This window comes from Nilaparvata lugens, unplaced genomic scaffold, assembly GCF_014356525.2.
Source record: "Nilaparvata lugens isolate BPH unplaced genomic scaffold, ASM1435652v1 scaffold5403, whole genome shotgun sequence".
Classification (NCBI taxonomy): Eukaryota; Metazoa; Arthropoda; class Insecta; order Hemiptera; family Delphacidae; genus Nilaparvata; species Nilaparvata lugens.
In genome coordinates, this window is record NW_024091251.1 from 9,327 (window position 1) to 21,030 (window position 11,704).

An 11,704-nucleotide genomic window follows, 5' to 3' on the forward strand; every position below is an offset into this window, starting at 1 on the left:
TAGGCGAAAGCATGAGATAGCACAGTGCAGTAAGTAAAGAGAGAGATAGCCTATGCAGAGATGGAACATTACTGACATCACAGTTTCATACGTCACACACACAGTCGACTCCCTTCTCATACTTCTCCCTCGTCCTTTTCTCCTATCTTCCTACACTGTCATTATAACGTGTACCTCACTATAGCATTCTCACTTGAAACTTCCAGCTGATTTTTACTGAAATAAAACCAGTTGAAATGAGTACAAACATCTTGTGATGTATCTGCACCCTCCCCTCTCAACAGCCACCGTTTCATAAAACTAATTTTTATTATTATTGTTCTCACTCACTCATTCCTCCCAGCTCTTTTTCTTTCAGCACACAAGTTAGAATAGAATAGAATAGAAATAATGCTTTAATCGTCAAATTTGCAACATACAATGAATGAGAAAACACACATTTATACGGCTTGATTAAACAATCGTCAGCCGGAAAGTCGGTAAAACCCAATAATACTACTATTATTACATAAATCAAATCTATGCAGAATGTTCTTTCAAATAGTGAAACAAAAACAGAAAAAACAACCTTAGAAACAAAATAAATCAATATTGTTGAATTCAATAAAGTGAATATTCCATGAATTAGTTTTAATAGTAACCTACATTCTAAACAAAATAACTGTTGTAGCTTATAATATTGTTTAATTATTATTAAATAGTATAATAATATATAAAAATAATATTGTTTAATTATTATTCTAGAAGAATCGCAAAGCGTAGATTTGTAGAGAGAAGAATAAAAAGAAATTGATTTATGTAGGTACTGAAATTCCAATTTCCAATACAGTTTATCAATATAGATGTAATAACGACATGATAGTCATTATTCAATAACATTCCTAATTAGCCAGATATAATCGATAATATCTGTATAATCGGTATTTACTCACTGTTCACCAGCTTTGGAATACATAATAAATATAAGCTCTTGTTCTATAATGAAAGTTGTTCTATAAAAAAAAATATTTATTTATGTCAAGTGAATAGTAAGGGAGAGTAGGTGAACAAGAGTGTGAGAGAGAAGTACTGTATAGACGTGTGTGATTGTGTGAGAAAGAAGGAATGTATAGGATTAATTGAAAGATACATTGACAGAGCATCAGGTACGCGCGCGCGCGCGCGGAATGATTATTTTTTCCTTATATTACTATTGTGTATGGTGTTCTATGAGAGAGAACGAGTGAGAGTGAATGTCGAGAGAGAATGATTGTACTGAGCGATCGGTGGGAGGGGAGCAAGTGTGTGAGAAAGAGGGAATGTATATGATTGAGAGGAAGAAACTTTGACAGAGCAAAGTCTTCTATGAGAGAGAATGAGTGAGAGTGAGATTTGAGCATGGTGTCGAGAGAGAAAAAGGGTATCGAGCAAGCGGAGGGAGCGGATTTGTGGGGAGAGAAATACCCTTAATGATGTCATAGTTACGTTAGGATAGGTGTGACGTCATTTACGCGTGACGTCATCCATGGGCGTTCTGTACATAGTGGGCGATCTGCGCATACTACAGTGGCAGACTGAGCGATCCCATGGAACGACAACCTGACATCGATACAGTTTGGCGCCTACTTTTGAATATTCGGGAGTACCATAAAACACACACGCACACACACACAGGTGTGACACTAAACGTAGGTTATGTTTTGCCAAACAAACAAAGCAAACATGGCTAATGATGTGATAAATGAGTTTATACTGGGAGAATTAGAGGAGGAACAAAACAACCATAATTATTTTGATGCACCAAACATTGTATGGCTAGTTGCTGGAGTTGTTGTGGAGGAATTGGAAAATCCTTTAAGGTATTTCAATGAATTATTTTTCATCATGAACGTGATAATACAATAAGACCTCACAACTTAGGCTATTATGAAAATGTAATACCACTTTATAATATGAGTGAGTTCAAAAGTCATTTTAGAATGTCTCGGCAGACCATGCAGGTAAGATTCCATACTATTATCATCATCAGAATCTTTCCACTGAAATTGTGTAATCATGTTTAATATAGCATTACTCTTTTCAGGTCACCTACCGGTAACAGACCAAGTGGGTCGCGGTGTAGATTTTGGATTCTCGTTTATTGATTATGAATACCGTATGATTATGAATTTTGTTGTGGGGGGGGAGGTTGTTATCAAATAGACTACTAGTTTTCATTGAATGAAAATAATACTTTTTTCCCCTGAAAAGATATTTTGGCTGCTTTTAAATTGCATAAAAACAAAAACTGATTTAGTTTTGACACTTCAAAAGAACCAAAATGAATTAGAACATTCAATGTATTTAGAAATAAAACCATCAACTTTACATTTTCTAAACCACACTTATTTCGAAAATGTTTCGAGAGACTAGCTTCTGTTGTTACACCATTTTACTCATCTCAAGTAACTGCTGGTTTGTTATTTTAAAAATTGAGTATCTCATTCTTTGTGTATTAAAATGAAAAAATGGTAGATTGTTTGTTTCTATTCATTTCCAATTTTACAAAAATTAACTCCAACATTTTCAGGTGCTCTTTGAAGTCATAGGAAGGAGAATTAATCAACCTGCAAATTTAAAGATACCTCTTGAGAAAAAAGTTATTTTTTACAGTTTGGATGTTGAGCAAACCAGAGACATTCTTAGCTGCTGGTGACAGATACAATTTTCTCAAAGTACTGCTCATAGAACATTCTATGAGATAGTGGATGTCATTGCAGCTGCAGTAGATGAACATATCAAATGGTCGACACCCTTGCAGCAACAAAAGTCATCTGAGGTAATTAATAACAGTATTTACTTCATAATTTGGTTCTTGCTACATAAGAACTTCCTTCAATACAAACAAGATTATCACCCGGTTGCACAAATGTCTGTTAACTTCTAATACCAAATAAATGTCACGAGAACTAATCAGAGAAGCCTTCCCCTCAGAAAAACTTTCTCTGATTGATCTTGTGGAACTATTCATGATTAGAATTTAGCAAGCTTTTGTGCAACTGGGCCTAAAGTTTTCAAATAACTAGTTCTACATGGAACATGATGATGAGCCGTGAATAGTCATGCATTTATTCACGATTGTATTAAGCTGGATTTCCAGATATATTAGTATCAGAGAGAATATTCTCCCAATGAGTTTGGGGCTTTCAGCCCATTCATACTCCCTCCGCCAGGCTGAGTGCTGGGAATAGTTTCTTCAAAACTCATCATATAGGTCTTCTCATCATGGGAAAAATATTTTCACCAAATCGGACACAGACTCTGATACTATGTGGAATCCAGCTTGAAAGGAACTTCTTCCTGTGATGTAGACCTTGCTTCTTCTCTTTAGTTAATTATTATTCATTGACATTCCGGTAGAGTGAAAAATATGAAATACAAACTCTTAGTTCATAATCCAATTATTCAATGTAAATGTTTTTCAGGTATTTAAAGCTCGTTCCGGAGGGTTTTAATGGCATAATAGGTGCAATTGACGGATGCCATATACAAATTAAAAAACCTGCGGGCAACGACTACGACTACTATAACAGGAAACAGGTACATTCTGTAATACTGCAGGGAATTTGCAATGAAAATTGCAAATTCATAAATATTTCAACCGGCTACCCAGCTACTACCCGGCTATACCCAGCTATTTCAACCCGGCTACTACAGGTAGAATGCATGATGCCAGGGTGTTCGGGCTTAGACCGATTGGACAAGAGCTACAGGACAATGATCAGAGAATGATAGCTCCTGAACACCACCTAATAGGTGATGCAGCCTACAGACTCACCACTTATCTTCTCACACCTTACCGCGATACTGGTCACTTGACCGAAAGTCAATCAAACTACAATAAAAAATTGTCCTCGGTCAGATCAGTGATTGAAAGAAGTTTTGGAAGATTAAAAGGTAAGTTTCGTAGGTTGAAATTGTTGGAGCTAACCAACCTGCAGTTTGTTTCACAAACAATAATGGCATCTTGTGTTCTTCATAACTTGATCATAGAGAATGAAGGATTAAGTGATGAGGAAGAACCATTGATATAGAGAATAAGATTAAGAAGAGCGAAGTCCGCTATGATGCCACTTCGCTAGTGTAGCTACCAGAAATTTCGGGCAAGAATTTGGGTATTGTATTTGCTGTGCAGAAAAAGAGCCTTTTTCAAATGATAATATTTCTTTATTAGAGCAATAAAAAATATTCAAAGTATGGTAGTTTCATGCAGTGCTTATGGATGTACGAATCTGCATGCACCAGATAAAATATTTCTTTTCATACATAAGTATTTTTATATTTTCATCGGTCATGTTTCATGCAGGCTAAGCCTAGTGCCAAATGATCGTTTCAAGGAATATTGTGCTTAGGTTGATTCATTATCATTATTTGCCAAGTAATAAAATATGAGTTTCGGTAATATTAATAAATATATTATTTCCACAGATCCAATATAGGTATCCATATTCCATTCCATTAATTTGTCTTATATTGTAATATCTTGTGAATACTATGGAAATAATGTATGCTAAATTTGTATTATAGAAAATATCATTTGCTAAAATTGTCTATAAATTCTTCATCATTGCTATTGTTTTATTTTTCCCTTTCTTATAATATGTAGTTATTTATTATTTTATATTAAATATAGGACTATAGAGTATAGTTAGGTACCTATACTTAAGTTGCAAAACGAATGAGAAACAGTTTCACGGAATATTGTGATAATGGTTAATTTATTATCATTTGCCATCTAATAGTAGAATATACGGTAATATTAGCGATCTATAATTTTTGTTTGATTTTTCCCGTTCTTATAATATGTAGTTATTTATTATCTTATATTAAATAATAGGAGTATGGAGTAAAGTTAGGTACCTATACTTAAGTTGCAAAACGAATGAGAAACAGTTTCACGAAATATTGATAATGGTTAACTTATCATTATCTGCCATCTAATAAAATATACGGTAATATTAGCGATCTATAATTTTTGTTTGATTTTTCCCGTTCTTATAATATGTAGTTATTTATTATCTTATATTAAATATAGGAGTATAGAGTATAGTTAGTGCCTATACTTAAGTTGCAAAACGAATGGAAACAGTTTTACGAAATATTGTTATAACAGTTAATTTATTATTATTTGCCATCTAATAAAATATTCGGTAATATTAGCATTCTATAATAAATGTTTTATTTTCCATATCCTAAATACATGGTGATAGGAAAATATTGTAAAAATGTGATTCATTTGCTAATAGAATGGATCAAAATCTGTAGTGAGGTAGGTTCACTAAATTAGATGTTTGGTCGAGTTAAAAATAATGTTCAATGAACAAATCATTGTATCATATGGTAACGGAAATGACGAAAAGTTGAAAAAAAATTATATTGAAATCCATCAAGTATGTCGAAAGATATAACGCAATGAAAGTCGATGTTTTCCCATATAAGTCTGTCTGGGCGCCTGACTTCTTGCCCGATATTCAATGGCGACGAGAAATGAAGGAGGCATCATGCTTCCAAACGCTTGAAGGTATAGCTTAGTCATCTAACTATATAATTATATCAATGGGAAGAACACTCTGATGATGAAGACAATCTCCCGCTACAGTATGAGGTTGAACGTCATGTCAATGAACGGGGTAATAACAAAAGAAATCAAATAGCGGCAACATTGCCCTTATAGGTTAGTAAACATGATTGTAACGGGTGTTTCACCACGGACACAGCACAAGTTTAAGAAGCTAGTAGTAATATATAGGTGATCTAATTGAGGCATTTTATTATAAGACTTTATTTTGTTATTCTTAGATCTTTTATCAAATTGATATAAGTACTGTATAATTATTTTGAATTGTGCAATAATAATCACTGTACATACAATTAGAACCATAATTGATAAAATATAACCATATTATATTGATTTATATATCAGGTTGGCAGGACTGAACTGCCTGTGATGATTGTAAGTGCTACGTCTCTCCTATTTTCAAATTTAGAATAATTTAATAGTGTTCAGTAAGCTTGAGTGTGTGCTAATTACTGTGGAGAGTGTGTGGTGAACTGTTTTTTCCATGACTACTGATTTTCTGTTGGAACTTGTTGATTATCACGTCTGCTGCCGGTTATAGCGAATGAATGGAATCAGCTGATGGCAAGTTGTAATTGAGGTACCGTTAACAAAACAACAACAACAATAACATTGAGCGTTTGACAGATAGCCCGTGACTCTCTCTGTTTTTCGAATTAATATTTCTCATTTCAATTCTTCTCGTTATTTCTTTTGTTTGCGACTTTTATCAGTTCCTTCACTAATTATTATTGAATATTCAACTTGTCACTCCTAACTAACTTTATCCTTAAAATCAGGAGCTTCCTATTCACGCCTTGAATGCTCTCTAGGCAATCCCTTGTTTTCCTTCTCATTTCTCCTTTTGTCTCTGCATAATCACATCTTTTGCAGACTGATAGAATTTATTGCTTGGATTGTGATAGAATACAGAAGTCCAAATAATAATTGAATCTTCTGTTGATAATTGTCTTTATAACAGATATCATGTCAATTTACATTTTTGAAATGAGAGGGGAAAACAGGGCATAAAGGTGAATGGATTCAGCTATAGAAGGGGTAATATTTTATCTAATGGTCATATCTCATGGCGCTGTTTGACAATTGGATGTTCCGCCACGGTGAAAACTGATAGTGAGATGCAAAAGGTTACTGGAAGTTCTGGATCTCATAAAGCATTCATTTTTGGAGGAAAGTGTGGATACTCCATTACAATCACCACGTGAGGAATCCACTCAAAGATCACGTGATATGGGTGTTAATACACCAAATATTAGAACGGTTAGGGATGACGACACTCAAAGTATTCGTGAGCTGGAATTATTACAACAAAGAGATGACCTCATAAAATATGTACAGGATTGAAAAATGAGGTAGATCAGTTAAAGTCTGAGAATTTGAGTCAAAGTCAGGACTTAAATGGGATCATTGAGTCACTCAGGGACGAGAATAACTCTCTAACGGGGAGATTACAATCAATGTCAACTTCTATTGAAGCGCTGGAGGCAGACAATGTGACTCTGAGAAATGAGAGAGTGTTGGATCGGGAAGAGACAAATAAATGGAGGTCTCTCTATGACGAATTGTTTGTTAAGTCGGGAAGGTGTGTGAATGATCAATCCAAGATTTGCTGGGAACTGATAAGATTTCAAACAAGTACAAAAACAATAGTATTCCAAAGAACTCAGATATAAAGATAAAAATACATTACTTTGCTGACAGTCACGGAAGAAATGTCTACAGAGAATTCATCAAGAATGACTACGGTACAACTTTACTCCTTTTGTGAAACGGGAGCTAATATACCGTGGGTAGGTAGAGCAGTTTATGAAAAGAACACAGTCATAGTCAAGATATTTCATCTGTAGAACAGCTGTTTTGACGAATTTCAAAAAAATCATCGAATTTCACAATTTACATAAAGGAAAAAGTACTCTGGAAACAATTGTTAATACACATATACAGTAGTCTGATCTAGTTGCAAATATGTTGCCGTCAATTGTCATTATGTTATTCCCCTGAATTATTCTCGTTCGATAATGAGGCTTGGGTTTATTCAGCGAACTATATTGGAAATTTTAAGGTAGGGTTATAAAAAGGGCACTTTGTTCCGTGGATGTTTTTTTTACAAGAGAAAATATTTGATCAAAATAAGGGGAAAGGTTTTTAAGCGAAAATAGATGTAGAATTTTAAATAGTTCAATGAGCAAGGAAAGTTGTGTGAGTGTACCACACCAGATTTTTTGTTATCAAGGCTATGATGGCATTCTTAGCATTTCAATTTAACTAGGTTAAAATCAGTTAGTTAACATCCCAAGTCTGCTTGGATTAATGCAATCTTTGAATTCACTGGTTTTCAGTGGGGATGGGTATCGAAAGACAAAACATCGATGTTTTGAACAACGATGTTTTTTCATCCTAACATCGATAAGTGAAAAACATCGAACAGTAAACATCGATGTTTAAAACATCTTTTATCGCCCTACGTTTTTATCAATGGATGATACTATTAGTCCAGTCAATATAGACATAAAAAAGGGGGTGTGCTTGCAATTATATTGTAGTTCTGATTTTTTAAAATCCGATTGTTACAATTTAGATGTATATTTCAAAATCCTCTAGGCTTATTTTTTACAATCTGAGATCAGGTAGAGCGCTCTATGTCATATAGATTTCCAGGTACACCTGACAACAATGCTCCTTGTATTGTGAAAAACACCTAATTTTCAGCTTCAACCATCATCACCATCTACTTTGTCCCTCATTGATATTTCACACAATGACATAAGTTCATGGGTAAGAATCACCCGTTAGATGCACTTCATTTCAGTATTTCCTAGTAGAGGCACGGTTAAGGACACCTCAAAAATCAAAATTTCAAACACTTATAATTTACTTTTGACACAATGCTCAGATTTCATCGTACTACACTTCATTCTTCTCGGCTCGCCAAGGCGGTTCAAAATCGTGCATCAACAGTCAAATTCGGCCAAAAAATAGAAAATTTATTGGTGAGTGTAGGTACCATATTCAATACATAAAAAATGACCAATTTATATTCGAAGCTATGTATCTCGGTAACCCCTTATAAAAATTATTACATGATCTTGAAATGTACAATAGAATTTTCTATTTCATCTGCTGTAAGCAATTCATGGAAAAATATGTTCTTGAAGTGAGATTTGATTCTTGAAAAAAATCCGGAAATTGTAGATATTTTCTCAACATATTAACGGTCTTGCCAGTTCTATGATAGTGAAAAGTGATTCAAGATGGATTTTAGGCAACTGAGCTCGTAGAGGATAAATTTATCTACAATTTGTAATCAATCGTGAGTTCTATAATTTATCAGACTCGTTTTAGAAACTCTTGATCAACAGTAAAATTACAAAAAAAATGTAGAAACTGAAATCGTCATTAAAATCTTAACTTCCAAAATGTTTTGGAATCTAAAGTATTATTTATTGAAGTGGGTAGAGGGGGACAATTTTCACACTCTCACTAGATTTGGAAATTTTATCAGAAGTATTTCACAAGACATGCAACTTTGAATATGGAAATTGGTCATATTTTGTGTATTGGAATATGGGCTTAAGTACACTCAACAATAAATTTTCATTCTTCGACCGAATTTGACTTATTATGCATGATTTTGAACAGTCGTGACGAGCCGAGAAGGATGAAGTGTAGTACGATGAAATCTGAGCATTGTGTCAAAAGTTATATGTTTGAAATTTTGATCCTTGAGATGTCCTTAAGCGTGCCTCTCCACTAGGAAATACTGAAATGAAGTGTATCTTACGGGTGATTCTCATAGAACATAATCTCAAGAACTTATGTCGTTGTGCGAAATATCAATGTGAGGACAATGTAGTTGGTGATGATGCTTGAAGCTGAAAACTAGGTGTTTTTCACAATACAAGGAGCATTGTTGTCAGGTGTATCTGGAATATGAGATAGAGCGCTCTACCTGATCTCAGATTGTAGAGCAAAAAAGAGCTTCTAAAGTGACTACAATTTTATCTGGAGCTATTGTTCCAATATTTTAACAGTTACTAACTGGAATCACAGCAATTTTGGACTTGTGGTATTAAGTAACAGTCTTTCGAATAATTGAAGTCAGGTTGTGACTAGTAATATACATCAACTCTAGTTCACAAGATTTGTCATCTTCATGGTCTAGTCTAAACCTCTCGGGATATCCTGAGGATTCGGTCTTGATATTTCACCTAAGCTATTTTAGCAATCTTGATACTCATTGTATTCATTCAATACTGATAGTTTTCAGGAAATGGAAATGGATTAAGTTTTTTATATGATATCTGCACTCCTTCAATACAAGGACCTCTTTTCCAGAGCTAGATTGATAATTAGTAAAAACTGAGATAAATCATAGATTACAATAGCAGTGGCAATTTCCTGAAAAATCATGGCGTGCAGTGTTTGCTGTTTCCCACAGTTAATATTCTCCAAGCCAGTTGATAATATCTACAGTTGAGACAAATATATATGACGGCTGAGGCATGAAAATTATACATTGGGTTTTCAAATTCAAATTCAAAATGTTTTTAGAGCACCCGCTTGTTAAGTTGAAACTTTCTATAATAGTCTCTGTAAAAGTAGCTTATCTTCCGTTCTTACTAGTTGAATCTCTATATCTAAACAGTCCAATATGATAATTCAGGTAATTCTAAAGATGAAAGCTATGCAAACATACAAATTAAGGAAGAGTAAGCATTTATAAGAAGTAGGAAAATCATTAAGTGTTTCTATTCTACCCTCGTAATCACAAGTTGAACGAGTAGGATAGAAAATTGAATATTCAATTTATTGAAAACTTGATGTACAGTACATTGGAGAAGGAAAATTCGTAGAGAATCATGAACCAAGTACAAAGTAGCCTACCGTATTAGATGAATTAACACATCAATGCTTCAACTCCACTCATCTTGTCATCAGCTTAGTTAAATCAAGACAATTATATATTCTGTAGAGTATTGGAAAGTGAAATCTAGATTCAGAACATGTCAAAACAATAGACAAAATTGATTGTTTTGTGCGCCAGAGTGTAAATACGATGCAATGTAGAAAGCAGTACCTACTATTACTGTTTACTATTGTGAAGGGAGTCAGCCGCGTCGGCTGCTTCCCCTTCCACAGCGTCAAATTGGATCACAAATACATAACAAAATACATCAATGGATTTGCAATGAAATTGCCAACATCAATTATGGCTCATTTTTCTTTGAAATCATTTGCTTCAAAGTTAATCGGAGGAAAACAAAAAATCAAATCGAAAAACCCTAAATTTTTTCATGTGTATTATTTTATCAAGGAAACTGTTTGTTTTATTGAGAAATAAATACGAATAATATTTTAGTCAATAATATAACGAATTGAATGACATATAATAGATTTTTTTCCGATTAATTGTTACAGAGATAATTGATTTCTGTTTACTCTTTACTAAGGCGAAGAGAGTCTGCCGCGCTGTACCGCGTCGGCTTTTTCACCTTCCACGGCTTCAAATAAAATCGCAAATACATGACAATATACATCAATGGATTTGCAATGGAAGTGACTACATTATTATTGGCTCATTTTCCTTTTTAAATCACTTGCTTTGAAGTTAATTGGAGAGAAAACAAAAAATCAAATCCCAAACCCCCTAAATTTACATTATATTTTTTATCAAGAAAACTGTCCGTTTTTTGGAAAAATGAATGGGACTGATATTGTAGTCCGTAATGTAACACATCGAATGACATATGAGAGACCCTCTCCGACCAATGTTTACATAGATAATTAATTTTCCGTGATTACCTGCATTTTTCAACTTTGAGGGTGGCTAGGGGTGGAAGCTCTAGGGGGATTTCTTGGGACTTTTGGGAGAATGACCTCTGAGAGGGTTCTATCGATGGTGAGAGATTCAGCTTTTATTTAATTTTCGGATCGAAAAAACCTTTATTGACTGTGCTACATAGGAAACCCGTTATAATTCACTATAGTAGTATGAGTTGTATGTTTTGCGTGACTTTTTTGCGACTTTTCCCATCTCCCCCCTCACCCACCTACCTACCCACCACATCCCCCGCTCTGCTGACACCACTCCCGCTCTGCCACCCCTTA

The 11,704-nt window shown here is 34.2% G+C and overlaps 1 protein-coding gene across 1 annotated transcript; it reads left to right on the forward strand.

Moving 5' to 3' along the window:
- Positions 1-2,747: 2,747 nt before the first annotated feature.
- Positions 2,748-3,924, forward strand: LOC120355971 (putative nuclease HARBI1; the record flags this gene model as incomplete). Its single annotated transcript, XM_039444745.1, has 3 exons — positions 2,748-2,797; positions 3,444-3,641; positions 3,695-3,924. Coding segments are annotated over exons 1-3 (478 nt in total), but the record flags the coding sequence as incomplete, so codon positions are not given.
- Positions 3,925-11,704: the final 7,780 nt, after the last annotated feature.